Here is a 24,197-nt window from a genome sequence, read left to right as displayed (position 1 = left end):
GAAGCACTTTCTAAGGCGTTGGTACTAGTGCTGGAGGCTGCTGGTGCATTAGATGCTGCCCGTCACATCGGTGGGCTGAGAAATCTTCCTTAAAGACCTGTGATGTTTTATAAACCCTGACTGTTCTGGTGGTTGCAAAGTTAGTGTTTGTTCAGTGTTCCCCATCTCACCGCAAGCGTTTCCTTTTTCTCATTCATAGAGATCCTGTAATAAAGAGGGATCCGAACAAGCTCAGAAAGAAAATGAATTTCAAGTAAGTAATTGAGTCTTTCTGCATCTGTTTGAGATGTGAACTAGTGTTAGCCACCCTTTGCTACTCCAGGGCTTGGCAGTGTCTTTCTGCCAGGAGGGGCTCTTGGTATATCTATTGGAAGCCACCTCGCAGAGACTGAGTGAGCAGTGGGTATTCCTCTTTCCTCCTGAGAGTGTAGACTATGGAAGTTTGGTGTCTTTATGGCAATCGAAACAGCATTGGGATGCTGGCAGATGGCAGCAGGGGAGCATTCGTGTGTGGTACCCAATGTGGAGGCCTTGGCTGCTGCTGCTATGATGCCTTTCTCACCCCCTCTTGGTCGTACCCACGCTTCCCATCAGGAAGCGGGTCACTGCCCAGTGGTTTTGGTGACCACCCTTTTTCCCTGGGCAAGCAGCAGTGTTTTTTCCTATGCATGATACCCAAGTTGGAAAAGCTTCTTCCTAGACTTAGAGAATGTGACCCCACTCTCTGAAACTCACATGTGCAGATGACTTGAGGCCGAGAGCACTGATGGATGGAGCCTCAGAAGCAGGGGTCTGGGGTGTTGGTCTGCATGCCCCAGCGTAAGCACCTTTTGAGCATCTCTGCTGTTATGTGCAGGCTCACAGAGAAGGATGCATGTGCACACATGCCCAACATACATGGATCTAAGATGTAGATACACACACACGTCGCCACATCACTTTTACCAATTGTATATTGATTATTAAAATAATCAAGAAATAGGCTGAGTGTGGTGGCTCACGCCTGTAATCCCAGCATTTTGGGAGGCTGAGGCAGGTGGATCATGAGGTCAGGAGTTCAAGACCAGCCTGGCCAACAAGGTGAAACCCCGTCTCTACTAAAAACAGAAAAATGAGCTGGGCACGATGGTGGGCACCTGTAATTCCAGCTACTTGGAAGGCTGAGGCAGGAGAATTGCTTGAACTTGGGAGGCGGAGGTTGCAGTAAACCCAGATTGTGCCGCTGCACTCCAGCCTGGGTGACAGAGCAAGACACTGTCCCCCCAATGCAAAAAAAAAAAAATTTCAAGAACTAGACATTAAAACAGTTGAGCTAAAAAAGGAATGAAAGTGATGATAGTTTTTCTACATGTTTCAGCAGCTTGTTTTATATGTGTCCTGCTCTGGGGGCCCTGCTAGAAGATCTAGAACTTGTGCTCTCTGGAGTGACAGTGACTGGAAAGTCCTTGGGTGGGAAGTGATTGACATTCTGTTGTCAACCATTCTAAGCCCTTTGTACAGAGACCTTTGGACATCCTGGTAGCTGAAAATGTTGGATCACAAGGACCTCCGTGATGCTAAATCCAAAGTACTTTTCAGTTCTCATTTTGACTTCTCAGTAGCATTTGACATGACCCTCGCCCTTTTGACATGTTTCCTTTCCTGAGGGCAGCCGTGACACAGAGACGCAAAGTACAGGTCTGGCTGTCTACGTGCTGGGGCGCCCCATGGTTTGACCGTAGGCCCCTTCTCATGTTGTCCTCTCTCCCTCAGTCACCTGATCTATAGGCCAAAGGGCCACTGCATTTTTCCTCCAGCCCTGACCTCGACTTGGAACTAATGCCATTGGCTAGCAGTCTCTCCTCGGATATCTCACACGCCCCTCAAACTCGCCATGTCCTACACTGCATGCTTGGGCTCTTCACATCCCCCCACAGCACAATCAAAATCTAGTCCTTTCTGGTGATCTCTTTTTCTTGGTTGCTCAGCCAGTTAGTTCCCAGGCCAGAAAGCAGGGCGTTATCTCCGAGATCCTGCTCTCACTTACCCCGGCATCCTAACCATGATGTTGATATTGCCTTTGAATTGCACCTTACATCTGCCTTCTTCTCTTGTATCCCACAAACCATTCCTTTATCGTTGCCATAGTCATCTTTTTGAATTGCCGACCCGCTCGTGTCCACCCCTTGCTTAAGATCCCTCCACGTTCGCTCTGCACCTCTGGCCAGGTTAAGGGGGACTTTGCCTCCCATGTCCTCAATGGTCTGACCCCTGCTGACCTTTCCACCCTCAGCGCACAACCTGCTTCCCCCACCCTTCATTCCCTCCAGCCAGGTTCTCCTAAACCCTGTGTTTTTTTCCCTGCCCTGGGCCTTTGCAGATGCCTTTCCTGTTGGCTGGCTCCAGGCCTTCACCTGTTTCCCACCCCCTAGCTCTTCTCATAATGAGGATCGGCTGGGGCTTCCTGCACAGGGCCCCTCCTGGCTTTCCAGACAAGGTTGGGGCTTTCATTTCATGCTCTCACAACACCAGGCACTTCTTTGCGTTTTTTTTTCTTTCTTTCTTGAGACAGGGTTTCACTTTGTCATTCAGGCTAGAGTGCAGTGGTGCAGCTGCACCTCAGTGAAGCCTTCTCCTAGGCTCAAGTGATCCTCCTGCCTAGCTTCCCGAGTAGCTGGGACTACAGGTGCATGCCCTCACACTTGGCTAATTTTTTGTATTTCTCCTAGAGATGAGGTTTTGCCATATTGCCCAGGCTGGTCTTGACCTCCTGAGCTCAAGAAATCCACCTGCCTCCCTTGGCCTCCCAAAGTGCTGAGATTACAGGTTTGAGCCACCGCGCCCAGCCCTTTGCACTTACTTTCTTTCTTTCTTTTCTTTTTTTGAGACAGAGTTTCGCTCTGTTGCCCAGGCTGGAGTGTAGTGGTGCCATCTTGGCTCACTGTAACCTCCACCTCCCAGGTGGTGAGGCATGATTCTTGTGCCTTGGCCTCCTGAGTAGCTGGGGACTACAGGCATGTGCCACCACACCCAGCTAATTTTTGTATTTTTAGTAGAGACGGGATTTCGCCATGTTGGCCAGGCTGGTCTCAAACCCCTCACCTCCAGTGATCTGCCCACCTCGGCCTCCCAAAATGTTGGTATTACAGGGATGAACCACTGCCCCTGGGCCCTTTGCACTTTCTGTGGCTGTAAATTTTCAGTATTATATGGTTTTTGCTCACACGAGACGCTGAACTCAAAACAGGCTTTTGCTGCTTCCTGCTGTCCCACTGCAACTACAGTAGCAGCGGGTACAGAGGAGGACGCAGTGAAGAATTGCTGAAGGCTGGTGGCGGCTGCTGCCAGTGGATGTCTCAGACATTCTACCCTTACCTGCTGGTACACACTGTTGTCCCATTCCTCTCATCAGGTTCAGATGCCTTCACCTCAGGTGACCCTTCAGTTATAGCAGCACCACTTCTCCCTCCTCAGGGCCTCCCGAGAAACGGCAGAGATTTGGGTCAAAAGGTAGGCAGGTGGTTGTCAGAGTGGAGGAGTTGGTTTTGTCTTCTTACTTGGGCCCTTTTGAGTTGCCGGTTTTGGTCTGCAGACCCTGCTCTTCTGAACATTTCCTCCACTAACTGGTCTTCTCCAAGCCTCACTGTCCACTGTCTTTATTCTATGTCTCAGGAGACTCCCTGCCCTACAGCCTTCTCCAGAGGAGGTGGTTTCCCCAGTCACTTCTCTAGTACCTCAGGGCCACTAGTGGGGTTGGTGCCTTCTTACTCCTTCCTCATTCCTGCCTGCCATGTCTCCTGTGTTGAAAACCCCGTTTTGTGAGGCTCCCACCCGTGGCTCTAGCCCTCGACTCCTCCTGACGGCTCTCATCCCTTGGTGAGATGAGTCCATGGCTCAGCCTCTGAGTTTGTTTTGGTTCCTGCTGTCATTCTCTGGGCTCTGTATCTTGACCTCCTCATCCACTAACAACCTTTTCCTTTCATTGCTCTTCCATTATCCACTCATGGATGTGCCCCAGACCTAATTGCCAGAAATTGTGCCCTCTCTGACATGAAGAGAAAAAGGAAGGCCTGAAACAGACCTCTTGACTCTGGAAGGCAAACCTGGAGAAATCAGCAGGCTGCCCAGCAGTGGTGAGCACCCACCCAAGGCTTGGCCCCATAACTGTAAGATGAAGCTGGTCCTGCCAGTGATGACATGCCAGTTTCAACAACCCATCTGCTGACCTCCCAGTACACTTTGGCACCCCCGTAGCCATGGCTCTGTGACCACCACTGAGACCTCTGGTCCAGACACGGCTGACTCCTGGCTTTCCTTCAGTCCTCCGTCCCACGTTCACCTTGCCCGGCTGAAGAACTACACTCTGCCATCATGAGCCTTGCCTTCCACACATTCTCACTCACTCTCTCCACTGGCCTTCTGCTGGACTCATCTCACAAAACCCCACCCCTGCCAAACCCGGCCACCCACTTGCCTTCTCTGTGCTGCACCCAAGCAGCTGAACATTGTTAGAGGAAAAATCCATCATTGGCAGGACCAGCTTCATCTTACAGTTATGGGGCCAAGCCTCGGGTGGGTGCTCACCACTGCTGGGCAGCCTCTGAGTTTCTCTAGGTTTGCCTTCCAGAGCTGAGAGGTCTGTTTCAGGCCTTCCTTTTTCTCTTCAAACCTCCCTGTTCCTGCCCTGAGCAGGCAGTATCACCTCACTCCCCAGCTGCTGCTTCTCTCCTGTCTTTGCCTGTAAGCCCTCTGCATTTGTACCCGTGTCTTCCACTGACTGTGAAGGGCTGTCCTTCCCTGGGCTGCATGTGTTGAGCTCTCCACTTGTCTGCTTTTGGGCCTGACTTCTTGACCTGTCCCTTCACTCCTTGTGCCTTCCTCTCCCCTTTTTCATTGGCTGTTTCTTCTCAACCGCTCTGCCATCCAGGTGAGCCCCAGTCACCCCACAGAATCGTGAGAAATAATAAACTGGTCACTTGCCTCATGCTTTTCTTGGCCCCACCCTGTCCCTGCTTCCTTTCCCGCAAGATTTCTGGAGGCGGTATCTCCTGTCTCTGCTTTCTCACTTCCCCGTCTCCTTTTTCGGAAGACAGGTTTGAAAGCATGGGAAAGTATAGTAAGCACCTTTATTCTCACTGTGCAGAATTAGTCACTTATTTTGTCATATTGCTTGATTTCAGTCTTTTTTATATGAACTTATTTTTAACTTATTTCATACCAATTTTAGACTTACAGAAAAAAATTTCAAGAATAGTACAGAGAGGCCGGGCATGGTGGCTCACGCCATAATCCCAGCACTTTGGGAGGCCAAGACAGGTGGATCACAAGGTCAGGAGATCGAGACCATCCTGACTAACACGGTGAAACCCCGTCTGTACTAAAAATACAAAAAAAAGTAGCTGGGCGTGGTGGCGGGCGCCTGTAGTCCCAGCTACTCGGGAGGCTGAGGCAGGAGAATGGCGTGAACCCAGGAGGCGGAGCTTGCAGTGAGCCGAGATCGTGCCACTGCACTCCAGCCTGGGTGACAGTGCGAGACTCCGCCTCAAAAAAGAAAAAAAAATAGTACAGAGACTTCCCATGCACCCCTCACTCAGTTTCCCTAATGTGAACATCTCACATAACCACAGTGCAGTGGTCAAAACCAGGACATTAACTTTGATGCAATAATAATAACTAAACGCCTGTAATCCCAGCACTTTGGGAGGCCAAGGTGAGCTGATCACTTGAGGTCGGGAGTTTGAGACCAGCTTGGCCAACAGGGTGAAACCCTGTTTTTACTAAAAATACAAAAATAAACTGGGCTTGGTAGCAAATGCCTATAGTCCCAGCTACTTGGGAGGCTGAGGCAGGAGAATCGCATGAACCTGGGAGGCGGAGGCTGCAGTGAGCCGAGATCTCGCCACTGCACTCCAGCCTGGGCAACTGGCGACAGAGTGAAACTCCATTGCCAAAAAAAAAAAAATAATAATAACTATAATAACAACTAAACTGTGAACTGAATTGAATTTTAGAAGTTTTCTGTGCATATTTTCTTTTGTTCTGTCTCAAGATTGAGTTAGATCTCAACATTGCATTGGCTATTTCTCTTTAGTCTTTTCAGCCTGTAACAATTCTTTTGTTATTTATAATCTTTATACTTGTGAAGAGTACTGATCCTTTATTTTGGAAATGTCTCCTCAATTTCAGCTTGTCTAGTGTTTTCTCCCAATTGAGGTTATGAGTTTTGGCTGAAATACCACAGAAATGCTGTTATGTCTTCTCAAGAGGTTCATAACATCAATACTCTTCTTCCTGGATTTTAAGTAAAGGAGACTTCATAGATAAAGTCAGTTTAAACCTCTTGTTCCATTCTCAACCACTTCTCTCTCCTGCTTCTGCTCATTCTTCACATGCTCCAGTCTGACACCTGTCCTCCCATCACTCTGAAACTGTTCTTGTTTTGTCACCAACAGGTTCCATATTGCCAAATCTAATGGCCACTTTGCAGCACTATTAGGGAATGCCACTCTCCTTCCTCGCAGTGGTGCCTGCCTCACCTCATCTTCCGGCGTGGGCCCTCTTCTTACTGCCTGAACTTAAACCAGTTTTCAAGTTGTGGCTTGTGAACCTCTAGTGGGGCATGAAATGTTAGCATGTTGATTGCTTTTCAAATGAAATAGAGTGGACAATATTAATAAGCATTGCCCAGTTGTGAGAGGGAGTATTGCTGTGGATAATGTTTGTTTTGGGAGTGTATGCGAGGGTGCCCTGTAGAAAGCTTTCTTTTTTTTTTTGAGACTGAGTCTCGCTGTGTCGCCCAGGCTGGAGTGCAGTGGTGCGATTTTGCTCACTGCAAGCTCCGCCTCCTTGGTTCACACCATTCTCCTGCCTCAGCCTCCCGAGTAGCTGGGACTACAGGTGCCTGCCACCGCACTCGGCTCATTTTTTGTATTTTAGTAGAGATGGGGTTTCACTGTGTTAGCCAGGATGGTCTCGATCTCCTGACCTCGTGATCCACCTGCCTCGGCCTCCCAAAGTGCTGGGATTACAGGCGTGAGCCACCGCACCCGGCCAGAAAGCTTTCTTACTGTTTCGACAGTCACAGTAAGAAAGGGCATTTTAAGGCCTGTGGTGGTTCCTCTTCTGTCCCCAGGGGATCGAACCCAGTTTGTGAGCTGTAAACATCATCAACATGTTGAGGACTTGTGAATTGGTATCTTTGGCGTAGTCCTTTCTGTGAGCCCCAGTCCACCCAGCTATCTCATGCTGTTCTCTTCCTTTTCCTTACTTGCCCTGTTCCAGTGAGACAGGCCTCTCAGTTCCTTGAAGGCATCACACTTGTTCCTCCCTCATGGCCCTGTGCTCCTGTGGGGCTGCTGTGGCTTCTCACACCTCAGATCTCAGGTCAGTTCAGTGTGGCCTCCTTAGAAATACCCACTCTACCACACCAGTCACCCTTGTTTCCCTCATGACAGTGAGCCCCGTCCATAGCTGTGTGTACTTGCTTACTGTCCATTTCTCTCTCTCTCTCTATCCCTCCCTCCCTCATGTAAGCCCCATTGTGGGCAGGGGCCTTATGTGTCTTGTTCTTTGTTGGTTCCCTGGCGCTTAGCACAATGCCAGGACAGAGTAGACATGTAAGTGTGTTTTGGGCCAATGTATTAATGAGTATTTCTGAAGCCCAAGTAAATTGTTCCAAGTTGAGATATGTGAAAAAATAGGACCACTTCTCCCTCCACTGTCACCGGCTGTGGCTAAACCAATGCATGGTGCAGGAGAGAACCCAGCCATGTCTGTCCAACCCCTCTTTTACCATGCTCACTTTCAGGAGCAATCAGGAGGGTGCCTGGAGACTTAGTGATGACGAGAAGACCACCAGTAGTTGGTGCACTTATTCTAGGATTCTCTGCCATCCTTAACCTGTTGTTTTTTGTTTTTTTGCTTGTGCCTTGGTGTTCTCTTTCATTTTGTTTTTTTTTTTTTTTTTTTTTTTTTTGAGACAGTCTTGCTCTGTCGCCCAGGCTGGAGTACAGTGGTGTGATCTTGGCTCACTGCAACCTCTGCCTCCCAGGTTCAAGAGATTCTCCTGCCTCAGCCTCTTGAGTAGCTGGGATTACAGGCGCCCGCCACCATGCCCAGCTAATTTTTGTACTTTTTTTGGTAGAGATAGGGTTTCACCATGTTGGCCAGGCTGGTCTCAAACTCCTGACCTCAGGTGATCTGCCTGCCTCGGCCTCCCGAAGTGTTGGGATTACAGGCGTGAGCCATGGTGCCCAGCCTCATTTTCTTCCTCTCCAAATCCTTCTCTCCATGTACCATCTCCCCCTTTCTCCCACTGTGAATAAATATTGAACTGCAGTATTACATAAGAATAAGGGTGTTTTTGTTTACAATGTTTAGGGCGGTGCTAAAGAGAATTGGAAAGTTCTTACATCTCTTTTCCTCTTCTCTATGTCCTATCTGGGTTGACTCAGCTCTGGAGAGGATTCTGGCTAGTGCTGGTGACATGTGTTGACAATGCCACACGTAAATAAAGTCACCTCTGAGAATCCTTCCCAGTGGACGTGATGTGCAAAATGCTGAACTTCTGAGTCCAGCACCCCCTTGTCCTGCTATGCCCAGCCCCTGGTTACTTTTGTGTTTTACACAGCATGAGGGTGGGGGTGGGGACCACAGTCTCCGGAGCACCAGGACTCTGCTGCCCCCTGGGGAGCAGGGGAACATAATGTCTAAGCAGAGACTTGGAGGAGGCTTTGCAGACCATTGCTTAAATGCCCCAGAAAGTTTCTGTGATGTTGGGCTTGGAGTAAGATGGGGACTGCACCTCTGGAAGACTCTACCACAGGACTGAAAAGTGCTTGGAAACCTTTTGACAACTAAACAAGGATGCTAGATCTTTGTTGTCGTTCTCTAAGGTTTTAAGAAATAAAACCTGTCTGATATCAAATCCCACCCTAAAATTCATTAGCTTGATAGATTGATGTTGTCAGTCTATTGTCATATACACAAAACCACAAATTAGGAAAGATTGAGCTTCACAAGATGACAGGTCATAATTGTGAGGATTATACAAATGATGGTTGTAGATGATAATTGTGGAGGATTACCGACAAATCCATTTGCTCCCACAAAATGTAAAAGTGACCAAAATACTTTTTGCTTTAATGTGGTCTGGTATCTTTTGGAAGTGGCTTTTCTTTTTTGTTTTCTTCTTACTAACTCTAGTACTGTATCATTTCCTAATAAGTTTGTCCTCTTGGTTTCTCAGTTTTTGGTAACGTGAATGTGTTTAGAGAATGTTTCTCTGGGATCATGTTCCTCCACAGCACATTTCTTCACAGGGGGTGAATTAGAATCATCTGAAAGCTTTTTCAAAACAGCTCTGCTGGTGCCTCTCTTTTAATACTTGGGGTAGGACCTAGGAATCTCTTTGCAAAAGTTCTTTTCTTATTTTAAAGAGACTTTGGTGGTGATGGGGCATCTCACTGTGTTGCCCAGGTTGGTCTCTTAACTCCTGGCCTCAAGTGATCCTCCCACCTCAGCCTCCCAAAGTGTTGAGATTACAGGCATGAGCCACCACCTAGCCTGTAAAAGCTCTTTAAGAGATTCAGGTGGACCTCTGGGTAAGAGTGACTCCTTCACTCCAACAGATAGAAACCCTTATGCTGTAATGTGCTGTTTAAGGGGGAAAGACCAAGGACTGAATTTGCTTTGAGATCAAAGCATGGATTTTGAAGGCAAAATGATGATAGATCCCACATTAATTATTAGGACGAAGACAGAACAGACAGCATCATAGAGATTTCAGCAAGACAAACATTCAATAACAGGAAAAGGTCAGGTATGCCAGCTGAAATCTGGGATGCTCCATGCTCGGCTGCTCTTTGGACTAGAGAGCCATAGACCCTGGACCTAAATCAGTAATTTTCAAGCTTGTTGGACCCATGAGCCCAATTTAGTAGGCAGAAGGTCTTTTGGATCCTTTGCTTTAACTAGGTGCACTCAACCAAAAGCAAATCAACCCTTACCAGAATGGATGGTGTTGTGGCCTTTGGTGAGATGCCAAGAGTGAGACTCCTATATAGGTTGCGAAATAAATAGAAACAATAAAAGCACTGATGGATATTTTTCTATTTTTGGAACTAGTGACCTAACTTAAACTCACATTTTAAATCTTACCAGTATAGCGTAGTGCTTGCAAGCATGAATCCTGCAAATGACAAGATTTGTGACTTTGGAACCTCTATTTCTTCATATTTAAAATGGGGATGGTGATACCAGTAGTGTCCACATGAAAGAATACTCGTGAGGACTAGATGAAACGCTCCTGTGAGAGTGCCTCTGATGCCTGGCGCCTAGCAAACACTCAGTAAACACCTGACTTGTTGCCGTCTGTTTTAGGGGGCCGAAGCCATGGTTCTGGAGAGCGTTATGTTTGCCATTCTCGCAGAGAGGTCACTTGGGCCAAAACTCTATGGCATCTTTCCCCAAGGCCGACTGGAACAGTTCATCCCGGTAAGATTTGTTCATAAAGGCTCAGTTGACATAAGCCACAGACAGAAGATGGCTTCTTTGTCTCATTGCTGCAAGAACCTGCAATGCTGGTTCTTGAACTGTTAACCTCACCTATGTCATTAAGCTGTATCAGAAATCATGGAAAGCAGCATTTATTTTGTACTCACATCAGAACCTCTTTCTTTCCTGTAAAGGTATATTCATCCAAATTTGAAAAATATATGAAACTTATTTCATTGTCCCCTGAGGCTGTGTACCCTGAGACTTTGCCCTTTTTCACCTTGTTCCTCTCAACTTCTGGGGCCCTGCTTTATAGAACTTGCTGCTAGAACACGTTGGCCTTGACTGTACCCTGCTCAGTCTCTGGCTGTAGCCCTGTGAGGGGGCCATGCCTGTTCTTTCCCATCACCCTTCCTTGGTTTGTTTTGTGCATTCCCACTGAGTCTCCCTACCTCCCATCTTCCTGTCCCCATATGCTGGTCAGATTCTTAGATTTCAAGGCCTTGCTCCAAGACCTTGCAGTCTTATTTCTAAGCAGTCAGGATTATTTTCCCTTTCTTATTATCCCAAGGCAGTTTTAGTGTTGCTATAACATTTACCAGTATACCATGTCTTAGAGTTACATGTACATATCTAAAGCATAGTTTCTGTCTCTCTACCCACCCACCCCCGACTCCATGCCCTGCACAATTATTCATGCCCAGGGGTTCTCATGAACCCTAAGTGTTTTGAAGTATGGCTCTGAGCCCTGGCAGTACTTCTTTGGTTGGCAATGCTGGTCTGTGTCAGCCTGCACTCCCTTCCTAGATAGACCAGATATTCCCCATTTTAATTGAGCATAAGCTCCTTGAGGACTAGAGTCATAAGCTGCTAGCTTTTCCTGCCCTGCTGCATGAGATGTCTTATCCATGAGAGGCCTGGGCATGTCCAGGGCTGTCCTGTACATCTGTGCAGATGGAGCCTAGCAGTAGGATGCCTGGCAGAGGGGTGCTCTGCTATGTCTGGCTAGGGACCAGGGGCAGGGGTTTCTTTGTCTAATCCCACAGCCCAGAAACAGGGAGGCTAGTTGTGCTCTGTCTCCCCAGAGGAGATATCCTCTTCTAGTTGACAGTGGTGCTGTCCATCTGTGCTAGCATTGTGCTAGCTGCCAGTGCTGAGGATGTGTTTAGATGAGTGGATGGTGCCTTCATTGCGCCAGCTTTTACCTTTAGTTTGCTCCCTGGCACCTGGCTATGTTTTAGTAGAGACAGGGTTTCTCCATGTTGGCCAGGCTGGTCTTGAACTCCCGACCTCAGGTGATCCGCCCACCTTGGCCTCCCAAAGTGCTAGAATTACAGGCGTGAGCCACTGCACCTGGCCGAGATAATAAGTTTTTGAAAGAATTTTGGAAATAATAAAACCTCATATGGTTATAAGTGGCAATATACGTGAATCTTACAAATATAATGTCGAATGATAAAACCAAACTGCAGGAGACTGTAAGTAGTATCATACCATTCTATAAAGCCTGATACATTTTAAAAATTGTTTAAGAATATATGCACATGTAGTGAAAGTTCTCTTTTTGGAAAAGGTAAGGGAATTGCGTTAACACAATTCAGAATAATAAAAGTATCTTGGGGACAAAAAGGGCAGGCATGAGGACACATAGATTATAGTATCTGTGGAATCGATTTTGTTCTAGTTCTTAAGTTCTATCTATGCTCTTGTATATATTGTTTATTACATATTAAATTTTTTTTTTGAGATGGGAGTCTCACTGTCTTGCCCAGGCTGGAGTGCAGTGGCATGATCATAGCTCACTACAGCCTCGAACTCCTGGACTCAAGTGATCTTTCTGCCTTAGCCTTTCAGGTAGCTGGGAGTACAGGTGCACACCAGCACACCCAGCTTATTAAAAAAATTTTTTTGTAGAGATGGGTCTTGCTATGTTACCCAGGCTGGTCTTGAATTCCTGGCTTCAAGCTCCTTTCCTGTCTCAGCCTCCTAAGTCACCAGGATTACAGGTGTGAGCCACTGCACCCAGCCATAGTGAAAATTTTTTTAAAATTCTGTTATATACTAGGTTTGAACCATATGATGCTGCTGGTGTTTAACTGTTTTTGACCAACAAGAATGGCAGTTTCATTTGATTCAACCTAATACTATATGTTATTTCTAGATTTGCTTTTTTTTTTTTTTTTTTTAAGATAGGGTCTCACTCTGTTGCCCAGTATAGTGAAATATAAGCGGCTTGATCTCAGCTCACTGCAGCCTCAACCTCCCAGGCTCAAGCAATCCTCTCACCTCAGCCTCCTGAGTAGCTGGGACTACAGGCATGTGCCACCATGTTTGACTAATTTTGTTTATTTTTTTGTAGAGATGGGGTCTCCCTGTGTTGCCCAGGCTGGTCTCAAATTCCTGGGCTCAAGCAATCCTCCCGCCTTGGCCTCCCAAAGTGCTGGGATTACAGGCATGAGCCACCACGCCTGGCTTAGGTTTACTCTTCACTGCTTGGGATCAGGTGATTTAGTTTCATGATTCCTGTAGCCATCTTTCAAAGGGCATGTGAGAATAGCGGGGCCACTAGGGCTGGTAGGTAGTCTGTTTCTCTCTGTGCTGGGGAAGGAATTTGGAATACTGAGATATGTCCATATCTGAGCATGTTAGCTTTAGATTTTCCTTGTTGCCAAATTAATGGCAGTTTTGAAAGCTGAGTGAGCAACCTTAATAAGTCCTGCGTGTCCTGCTGCTGGAAGTGGAGTCCCTGTTCTTATCACAGCATGGTAATTTGTTGACAGTGTTGTGGTGACAGTGCTTTCTGGAGGGAGTTGAATAGAAGGTTGAGCCCAATGCTTACAGTGAGCTCTTAGCTCTCAGTAGCAGACGTCTGCCACTTGCTGAGCTGCACCCTGGGCTGGGTGCTGTCCCAGAGACCTCACCTGTATTCTCTCCTCCAGCTCTCCTGACAACTCTGTGAGAGACTTTATGTCCTGATTCCCATTTGATAAAAATGGGAACACACAGATGTATGAGGTAACTTGGATGGCCATGTAGCTTTGAAATGAGAATTAAAGCCACGATTTCAACTGGGGTTTCCCTAAGTTGGGAGCATTCACTCTTACCTCTGTGCTGTACTTCTTTGCATTTTCACAGAAACCTCTCTTTAGATTTCTGCAGGGTGGTAGGTCACACGAGGAAGCTCTAGAGGTTTCAGTTGATTGTGAGCTCCCATGGGCCTCCTGTAAAAGGGCAGCCAAACAAGCATGGCCTCAGGCTGATTTAGGGGAAGTGCAGGATGCAGAGGCCAGGAGGAAGTCCTCTAGACACTGTTTTTTTGCCCACCTTTGCCCTGGACACCGTCTCTGTGCCAGGCCAGGTGCTGACACCACCACTGGGAGCAGCTGGAGACGGCCCCCCTGTCCCTGTGACACATCTCCTGGTTAGGACCTGTTCTGGACCCCGCATCTCACCTGCAACACATCAGAGTAGAATGTCCCAGCTGGTGGAGGAGCTGGGAGCGGAGCTGTGTGATAAACTGCTGAAGACATAGACTTCAGCATTGGGTAGAGAATAGACATTTGCTGTGGTTTTAGAGACCAGAAGAAGAGATGATAGCGTAGTTTTAGTTCAATAAAATTTAAGGAAGGAGTTCTCACAGTTAAAAGGGGTTCAGAATGAAATAGATATTTGGAGGTGGCCGGCTCCTTACTGTCGAAGTGCCATAGCAATTGCTGGGTCACTGTCTATGGGGACGCAGCGTCCATTCTTAAGGGAATTTGGGGCATTGGGTGAGACTTAAATGCACTACAAAAACTGGCTTCTCGTTCCTAAGACTGTGTAATCTCACTCTTTTTAGTTTACTTGGTAAAGGTCAGTTTTAACTCCCTTTTCTATTTCAGAGCCGGCGATTAGATACTGAAGAATTAAGTTTGCCAGATATTTCTGCAGAAATCGCTGAGAAAATGGCTACATTTCATGGTATGAAAATGCCATTCAATAAGGAACCAAAATGGCTTTTTGGCACAATGGAAAAGTAAGTGGTGAAATCACTTGGTCCTAATGTAGTTTTACAGTGGTGGCTCCTAGAAGTACCAGAGTGAGCAACTAGGTCTTCCTAGTTCACTGAAGTGCAGGGTGTCAGCTGGTGATACTTGTCTCATAAGTAAGTCTTTCTTACATATAAAAGTCAATTCCTAAACCAAGAAAGAAAGCTTATACAAAAATGCTATTGAACGGGTGAAGGGGCAGAAAGTCACCTTCCTAGAATGCCACGAACCCCCAAGGCTACTCCTCTCCCTCAGTCGTGGCAGCCAGAGGGGTCCCGCTGGCATTGGGATTGCACTGGGATTGAATGTTTAACCAAAGCCCCAAGAACAACAAGCCTTGGTGAATTGATGGTGATTCTTTGTTCTGTTCTTTTTTTAAAAAAAAATTTAACAGATATCTAAATGAAGTTCTGAGAATTAAATTTACTGAGGAATCCAGAATTAAAAAGCTCCACAAATTGCTCAGTTACAATCTGCCTTTGGAACTGGAAAACCTGAGGTGAGTTTTCCTTCTATTTCCTGACTTTAAATATTCTTAGTCACTAAAACTGTTGTCAGTAAACATTGAATGAGCTTGCCTTATGTCTGGCATTTTACATTGATTTTACAGGATGAATTTAAACAGATAAGTTTTGTCATCTGGAATTATGGTTCTCTAGAGGACTAGAGATTATAGACTCTATGGACTAGAGGCTCACACGTGGCCTCTAGTCAGTTTGTGAAAGTTCCATAGAGAAGGAAAATGTCGAAGGAGTGGCTTGATGGCCAGGGCAGTAGAGTGTCTAGCGGGGTGGATTTTCTGTGTTGGGGAGAAGGGAGTAAGGGCAGGCTGGGGAGTGTGAGAAAAATCCCTCTTCCTTACATTTCAACCTTGGCTTTTGTGAGAAACAGAATCTTCCTGCTGATCTCTGAAGCAAGGCCATCATTGTCCTCAGAGTGATGCTGGGTGCAGGCCACTCACATCTGTACACTAACAAGTATTTACACCATTTTTTGTTTGTTTAATAAGACGGAGTCTCGCTTTGTTGCCAGGCTGGAGTGCAGTGGCGCGATCTCGGCTCACTGCAACCTCCCCCTCCCGGGTTCAAGTGATTCTCCTGCCTCAGCCTCCCGAGTAGCTGAGACTACAGGTACACGCCACCACACCCAGCTAATTTTTGTATTTTTAGTGGAGACGGGGTTTCACCATGTTGGTCAGAGTGGTCTTGATCTCTTGACCTCGTGATCTGCCCACCTCGGCCTCCCAAAGTGCTGAGATTACAGGTGTGAGCCACCACACCCAGCCATAAGTATTTACACCTTTAATTACTCAGGTATGTGCCTCCTCTGCTAGGCTTGATGATCGCTGCCAAGGGAAAACAAGTAAACAAATAAAATAATGTCAAATTGTGATAAGTGCTGTGACAGAAACATAGACCAAAGTAGGCCCTTAGTCTGCATAGGAGGACCTGCTTGGGTCACTGGTAAGAGAAGGACTGTCTAAGGGGGTGTTGTACAAGCCGAGACCAGCAGAGGAAGGGGCTCCAGGAGGGAGTGGCACATGCAGAGGGTCCTCTGGGGGAAGAGCTGAGTGCAGAGGGCCTGTGGGGGTTTCAGGCGGGAGCTGCTGTGGAGTTGTTGCTGTGGAGCTGTTGTGGAATTCTGACACAGTTGTCAGAATTCACATCACAGATACTACTCCCAAACTGTGTGTTGCTTTGGAGCACGAATTTGGTGCTGGCCATGTGGAGAAGGCAAGACGGTGTGCAGCTGACTGAGAAGCTTGATAGGTAACAGTGAAACCTTTCTTTTCAGATCATTGCTTGAATCTACTCCATCTCCAGTTGTATTTTGTCATAATGACTGTCAAGAAGGTAAGAATTGCTATGTTCTGTTACAGATGAGGTTTGTGTGTATACTTAGAAAATTACTAGCAGTGTGTCTGAAAAATGCCGGGTAGCATCAAGAGTGTATTAGGTACATTAAATTATGATACAACCAGACAATGAGGTTTTGTATTATTTTTTTAGAGTATGAGGCCAGGCACAGTGTCTCATGTCTGTAATTCCAGCACTTTGGGAGGCCAAGGTGGGAGGATTGCTTGAGCCCAAGAGTTCTAGACCAGCCTGGGCAGCATAGCAAGACCTCATCTCTACAAAAAATTAAAAAATTAGCCAGGCATAGTGGTGTGCACCTGTAGTCCCAGCTACTTGGTAAGCTGAGGCCGGAGGATGGCTTGAGCCTGGGATTTCAAGGCTATAGTATACTATGCACTGTAGCCTGGATGACAGAGCAAGATCCTGTAAAAAAAAAAAAAAATATATATATATATGTATATATATTACATGGAAGAAATCCGAAAGAATATTCACTAAACTTGGGAATTGGGATACAGAACTTAAACTTTCTAAGTCACATGTTACTTTTTCAGTGTTTAACTCCTTGTGGTAAACATGTATGATTTTTTTTAACCTGAAAAAGCAATAAAAGAACAAGATCCACTGCCTGCCCCATTCAGTCCTGGGCCCTTCCCTTCCGCATCACATAGCATAGTGTTGCTTATTGCAACACGTGTAATCCTAACACTTTCTCTCCTAGTATCAGTGCACTGTGCTATTAATTACTTCGGGCTTCTCTGCTTTGAAAACATGATAGTGCTATGTTCCTTACTGTAACAAAACTTCATCCCACGCAATTGCACATTGAATAGTCTCACCAGAGGCCCCCCACTATGCAGCTCCCACTGGTGCTGCTGACATGGCCTTGCTCTGCCTTGACCTTGCCTCCCCCAGTCACAGTAGTTCAGGTCACACCTTGAGCCCTTCTTTGCCAGGCTCAGCAGTTTGCTTTTAATCCTGAGAACGGTCTCTCATGAAGACCCTTCAACCGTAAGCCATTCATTTGAGCCAAATTACCTTTTACTAATTAGCTGCTTGTAGCTGGCTAACTCAAGTCAAGGAGGGTATAGACATTACAGCTACAACTTTGTGTATTATCCTTGCCCTTCTGGTGGTGAGGGGGTGATAAATGGCACAGACATCACTAGAGAGAGGGGACTGGAGGAGATCAGCTGCGTTGATGATGGCAAAGTGTAGGAGGGATCGAAGAGGTAACAGTTGTACGTTAATTTTGTTCTGCTACTTTGGGTGTCTGCCTCCCATTTGCCTTTTTTTTTGTTTTTGAGACTGTTACTGTGTCACCCAGGCTGGTGTGCAGTAGCGCAATCAAGGCTCCATGTAGCCTTAGCCTCTTGGGATTAAGTGATCCTTCTACCTTGGCCTCCCGAGTAGTTGGGATCACAGGCACACACTACTATGCCTGGCTAATAATTCATGGAGATGGAGTCTCTCTGTGTTTTCCACACTGGTCTTAAACTCCTGGACTCTAGTGATCCTCCCACCTCCACCTCCCAAAGTGCTGTGATTACAAGTGTGAGCCAATACATGTTTTCTGGTCTCCAGTTTATGTTGTAATTGCTACCCTAAATGGAAAAAGTATGCTGAAGAACCTAGACACTATACCTCCACTAGAAATCCTGGGGAGAGAGAGCAGCTGAAACCCTAGCAAAGGTTGGCTCACTGGTGCCAGCCCCAGGATGTCGGAGATGCTGAACGTCATGTCTAGTGTGGGGATATCAGGAATGTAGGCCTGCAGAGCCAGGCTGATGGCCGACCAACTCCTGACCCAGAATCCAACACTAAAGGAAATAGTGGTGTAGGAATGCTGCCTGTGGTCTTGTTGGGAAGGAAAAGCAGGCAAGAACAAAGCAGGGGATCCCCTGTGGCGGCTGAGCTCTTCCTTGTCTTTCTTACTGGAAGGCACTCCCACAGCTTCCCAGCTGGGGTGCTGCAACCAGCTGGCCTGCAGACAGCAAACCAAGTCCCAGGGCTGCTGAGGGTGGTGGTTGGCTAGCCCGAGCTCCTGCATGCCACCATACAGAACATTTGGGAAGTACTCTTCTGACAGCAGAGCAAGAGACCAGGCTTTGTTCCATAGTGAGCCTGGGGGTCCGGCGGGGACTAGGGCTGTGAGCAGGGGTTCTTATGGCCAGGTGGGTCAGGAGCCTCCGTGCACAGGGGTAGGCCTCCCGTGAGCACTTCTACCCTCTGTCTAGGCCCTGGCAATGTCCACAGACCAAAAGCCACATTCACTTAGGATTCCCTAAGGGATCAGATCCATTCTCTCGGCTCTGCTGTTCAAGGACTTGAACCTTCTATTGTAAAACATAAGCCATGTTATCCAAACCTTTTGCAGGTAATATCTTGTTGCTGGAAGGCCAAGAGAATTCTGAAAAACAGAAACTGATGCTCATTGACTTCGAATACAGCAGTTACAATTACAGGTAATATGTTACAGTCCAGTGTTTCCATCTCAATATTGTTTTATCATTATGATATGCTTAATTAACAGTTATTAGAGAAAATAAGTCAAAATGCCACCCTGAGTTGCAAGCTGCTTCACCTGGAATCAGTGGCTTCTCATCCAGTGGCCCGTGATGGTTGTGGTGAAGCGGCACAGCCCTCCTTGTTCCTAGCAGACAGCGCTAGTTGGGGACAGCCATGCCATTCAGCTAGACTTTGGCATTTTCTTTTGGCTTCAGAGATTATTTTCTTCTCATAAATCCTGGTTGAGGAGACACATTGTTCTGGAGCTGTGGTTCAGGTGCGCCTGTATAGCTTTAGTCAGCTGTGATGCTGACAACCATCTGTTGGCTGTCTCTGTCATTAAAGCAGTTACAGTCCTGCTCCCTCAGCAAGTCCAGATGGCAATAGGAGTGGCATGCTCAGAACTCAGCCTTTCTTTCTTCTGCAGTCAGGGAGCCTCCAGGCATACGGTTTGCCTCATTCTGTGCACTGTCTTATCTCTTATTTCAGGGGATTTGACATTGGAAATCACTTCTGTGAGTGGATGTATGATTATAGCTATGAAAAGTACCCTTTTTTCAGAGCAAACATCCGGAAGTATCCCACCAAGAAACAGCAGGTAGGAGATGAGTTTTTGTATACTTGATAGGAAAAGTACATCAATTTCATGCAGTTAGAATTGCATCTTCTTTTTTATTTTTTGAGACAGGGTCTCACTCTGTTTCCCAGACTGGAGTACAGATCGCAGTAGTGCGATCATGGCTCCCTGTACCCTTGACCTCCTGCACTCAGGTGATCCTCTTGCCTCAGCCTCCCAAGTAGGTGGGACCACAGGCGCATGCCACCACGCCCAGCTAATTGTTTGTATTTTTTGTAGAGATGGAGTTTCACCAAGTTGCCCAGGCTGGTCTCAAACTCCTGGGCTCAAGTGATCTTCCTGCCTCAGCCTCCCAAACTGCTGGGATTACAATCGTGAGCTACCACCCCTGGCCTACATCTTCATTTTTAAAGATAACCTTTTAAGGCCGGGCGTGGTGGCTCAAGCCTGTAATCCCAGCACTTTGGGAGGCCGAGACGGGCGGATCAAGGTCGGAGATCGAGACATCTTAGCTAAGCCGTGGAAACCCGGCTCTAACTAACAATACAAAAACTAGCCGGGCGAGGGCGGGCGCCTGTAGTCCAGCTTAACTCGGGAGCTGAGCAGGAGAATGGCGTAAACCCAAGAGGCGAGCTGCAGTGAGCTGAGATGCGCGCCACTGCTCAGCGCTGGCCACAGAGGCGAGACTGGGCGTCTGCAAAAAAAGACAAAAAAAAGATTAACCTTTTAAAAAATATGTTTAATGGTTAGAAAATGTTATGTTGTTGGCTGTTAAATGTAGACAGCGACAAAGCTTGCACGCTTTTAGTCAGCTTATTAAAAATCTGCTGTGTCAGGAGATAAGCTTGTATTGCAGAGAGCGAGGCTTTAGCATGCGCTTTGTAGTTTCGCTTCTACGTGTTTTTCTGAATAACGCAGCTTGATTCCGCTTTCTGGCGCATCTTTTTGCGATCACTGACCTTTTTCTATTCATTTCACACTGTGGCTGGAGGAGAGAAGTAATCTTTTGGCAGCCAAGGGTTAATAATGAGGAAATGTTCTTTGTTTTTTTTTTTTTTTTTTTTTTGTTTGAGAGCGGAGTCTCGTCTCGCTCTGTCGCCCAGGCTGGAGTGAAGTGGCTGCATCTCAGCTCACTGCAAGCTCTGCCTCCCGGGTTCACGCCATTCTCCTGCCTCAGCCTCCCAAGTGGCTGGGATTACAGGCGCCCGCCACCTCGCCCGGCTAGTTTTTTTTTTTTTATTTTTTTAGTAGAGACAGGGTTTCACCGTGTTCGCCAGGATGGTCTCGATCTCCTGACCTCGTGATCCGCCCGTCTCGGCCTCCCAAAGTGCTGGGATTACAGGCTTGAGCCACCGCGCCCGGCCTATGTCTTTGGTTTTAATAGTTCCCTTTCCTGTCCTGAATGATGGTAGGAGGCTGGAGATTGTGTGGAGAATCAGTTCTCATGGGAGTTTCCTCCTGGTATCTTTCTCTCCCATTCCTCAGCCCAGCACTGAAGCCTTGGTAGCGGTGCTGAAGTTGAATAGGACTGGGAGGGTGCACCAAGCCTGCCTCCAAAATAATGGTCTCCAGTTTTAAGTGCTACTCTAAATGGAAAAAGTGTGCTGAAGAGCCTAGACACTGTATCTCCACTAGAAATCCTGGGGAGAGAGAGCAGCTGAAAACCTAGCAAAGGTTGGCTTACTGGTGGCAGCCCCAGGATGTCAGAGATGCTGAACATCATGTCGAGTGTGTGTCTCCCAGTGTGTCACAGTAGATGCATATGCTTCGTGACAGCTATTGACATTGTCTGTTTTAACCATCATTGATCCTAACACGGTTACTTTCTTTTAAGCTCCATTTTATTTCCAGTTACTTGCCTGCATTCCAAAATGACTTTGAAAACCTCAGTACTGAAGAAAAATCCATTATAGAAGAAGAAATGTTGCTTGAAGTCAATAGGTAACGTTTTTCCTTTTTTGATTTGTAAAGACAGTGTTCCTCTTTATGGACTATATTTGGGATGCTTACTTGCAATTATGAGTATTTTAGAGCTGCTTTTTTTGTTTTTGTTTCTTTTTTTTCTTTTTTGAGACAGAGTCTTGCTCTGTCACCTAGGCTGGAGTGCAGTGGCGCAATTTTGGCTCACTGCAACCTCTGCCTCCCAGGTTCAAGCAGTTCTCCTGTCTTAGCCTCCCAGGTAGCTGGGAGTATAGGTGCCTGCCACCATGTCCAGCTAATTTTTGTATTTTTTAGTAGAGATGGGGTTTTTGCCACGTTGGCCGGGCTGGTCTTGAACTCCTGACCTCTGGTGATCCACCCACCTCGGCCTCCCATGCTGGGATTACAGGTGTGAGCCACCGCGCCTGACCTAGGAGCTTCTTTTTAATCGTACATCTTTAGGACTTGCCCTTTGTCAAAAATAGAATCTGCTACTTCTCCATTGTGGCTGAGACTATGCAGAGCTTTCAGATCTGAGCATACAGCAGGCAGAGTATATTAGTCTGTTCTCACATGGCTACAAAGATACTACCCGAGACTGAGTAATTTATAAAGAAAGGAGGTTTAATTAACTCACAGTTGTGCATGGCCAGGAAGGCCTCAGGAAACTTAAAATCATAGCAGAAGGCAAAGGGAAGCAAGGCACTTCTTACATGGCACCAGGAGAGAGAGGGGCAGAGACAGAGAAGAAGGTTGAACTACCAAACACTTTTAAAACCATCAGATCTCATGAGAACTCCCTCACTATTGTGAGGACAGCGTGGGGGAAACCACCCCCATGATCCAGTTACCTCCTACCAGGTCCTCCCTCCACACATGGGGATTACAATTAAAGATGAGATTTGGGTGGGGAGACAGAGCCAAACCATATCACAAGAAGAGGCCCCGTGTCCAAGAAGGGTCAGGACACTTTGTGGCATTCTGAACTGTCATCCAGACACAACAACCCAGCCATACGGGGTTGCTGCCACCCAGGGCCTACAGCATTTTTTTTCTTCTTTTTTGAGATGGGGTCTTGCTCTGTCACCCAGATTGGAGTGCAGCAATGCGATCATGGCTCACTGCAGCCTCTAACTCTTAGCGAGCCTCTTGCCTCAACCTCCCAAGTAACTGGGACTACAGGCACGTACCACCATGCCTGGCTTAATTTTTGTATTTTTTTGTAGAGATGGGGTCTTGCTCTATTGCCCAGGCTGGTCATGAACTCCTGGGCTCAAGTGGTTCTCCTGCCTCGGCCTCCCAAAGTGCTAGGATTACAGACGTGGGCCACTGCACCTGGCCATGCAAACTGGTCATTGATGCTTGTGGAGTGGTGGGCACCGTTTGCTGTGTTTGACTCTTAAGTTTCTCCTAGAAAATGACTAAACTCATGTTTATCCGTTTTAAGTCTTGCTTTTTACTGTTTTTTCAAGTTTTCAAAGCAGGGCCCTGAAACTTCCAGATTCTGCAAAGGTCTAGACCACTATTTGTCCATCTCTTTAGTCAAGAGGCCTGTGGGTTGTTCCTATTATTTGGGGTCTCCTGTGACATTATTTGGTAAAATGGCTGTTGAAGTCACTGTGGCCCACCTCATCTTTCCACTGCACTTACCACAGTCATCTCCTCATGGCCTCCAGAGTGCTCATCCCCCACACTAAGTGTGATGTCACATCTGCCTACCTGCCGGGCCCCACCACAGCATACATTATCTCTTTCTGTTTCTTGAACTGGTGGAAATAGATAAAGGTAGATGGAGGAGAACCCAGACAGAAAGGGTAGCACAAGGGACTCTAGTGGGCCGAGGACCACAGGATGAACAGAGAGTAGGGTTGGAGGATACTAGAGCAGGCACTCCTAAATTTGAGCTTTAATCTTCATGTAGATGAACCCTCAGGGTATCGTTTGAGGAGGAACTTGGATTCGCAGTGACTTGGGGGCTTGGTACAACCTAGAGATGGTGACGTGGCTCACGCTCTCTCATCTGCTCTTTTCACTTCTGTGTGACAGGAGGGGATGGGACAAGGATGGGATTTAGAAGTCTCTTGCTCAAGGAGTGAGAGCTTCATCCCACCTCCAGCAAAGGGCTGCCTCTCGGTTGCTGATGCTGTGCACCCTGCCTTGTAGCAGGCTTGCTTTCTTTTCTGCCAGCATAGCCACCCAGGCCTTCACCTGCACCCTGTGAATGTGAATATATTCATCCTGTGAATATATTATGGCCAAGTGGCATTTACACGTGCCATGGCCAGGCCAGCTGTGTGTGTTCACACTCACCAGTGCACCTGTCACTAGCAGATGAAGGAAGGGTGTGGGAGTGGTATTCCCATTTTTCTTAGTTAGTCCCATGGAATATAGACCCATGATTTGCCAACACTAACTAGGTTTGCATCCACACAAGTTAAAATGTCCATCTGGCATGAAATCATTTCATCAGTCCTGTAACTGATACTGTATGTCTCATATGTGTTTCTTGCTTTTGTCATTCCAGGTTTGCCCTTGCATCTCATTTCCTCTGGGGACTTTGGTCCATTGTACAAGCCAAGATTTCATCTATTGAATTTGGGTACATGGTATGTTTTAGCAGCGTGTTTTTTTTTTCCTTCCTACTCCCAGGTAAAAATGCTATAGTATTTGTGAATGCTTGGCAGCAAATGACCATTCCTTACAGAGGGTTCTCTGTCTCCCCAAATACCCGAATGTGGTGACCTGGTGGCATCAGGACAGTGTGGCTCAGCCCAGGAAGCCAGGGGAGAAGCTGCTGTCACTGCTGCCGTGGTTGCCTTTGGAGGTTGCCCTCAC

The 24,197-nt window shown here is 47.0% G+C and overlaps 1 protein-coding gene across 1 annotated transcript in view; it reads left to right on the top strand.

The window, feature by feature from the left end:
* Window positions 1-24,197, top strand: part of CHKA (choline kinase alpha) — a 73,293-nt gene that overhangs the window by 40,900 nt on the left and 8,196 nt on the right. The window contains exons 5-13 of the mRNA XM_017857102.1: window positions 200-253; window positions 10,360-10,473; window positions 14,355-14,488; window positions 14,896-15,000; window positions 16,296-16,354; window positions 18,735-18,822; window positions 19,355-19,463; window positions 21,277-21,383; window positions 23,887-23,968. Of these exons, the coding sequence (XP_017712591.1) occupies window positions 200-253; window positions 10,360-10,473; window positions 14,355-14,488; window positions 14,896-15,000; window positions 16,296-16,354; window positions 18,735-18,822; window positions 19,355-19,463; window positions 21,277-21,383; window positions 23,887-23,968 (852 nt within the window). The remainder of the gene's footprint in view (window positions 1-199; window positions 254-10,359; window positions 10,474-14,354; window positions 14,489-14,895; window positions 15,001-16,295; window positions 16,355-18,734; window positions 18,823-19,354; window positions 19,464-21,276; window positions 21,384-23,886; window positions 23,969-24,197) is intronic.

The sequence above is a fragment of the Rhinopithecus bieti genome, unplaced genomic scaffold (genome assembly GCF_001698545.2).
Source record: "Rhinopithecus bieti isolate Rb0 unplaced genomic scaffold, ASM169854v2 scaffold_44159, whole genome shotgun sequence".
Taxonomy (NCBI): Eukaryota; Metazoa; Chordata; class Mammalia; order Primates; family Cercopithecidae; genus Rhinopithecus; species Rhinopithecus bieti.
The sequence above is the reverse complement of the archived record's forward strand: the minus strand, read 5'-3'. Positions and strand labels throughout refer to the sequence as shown.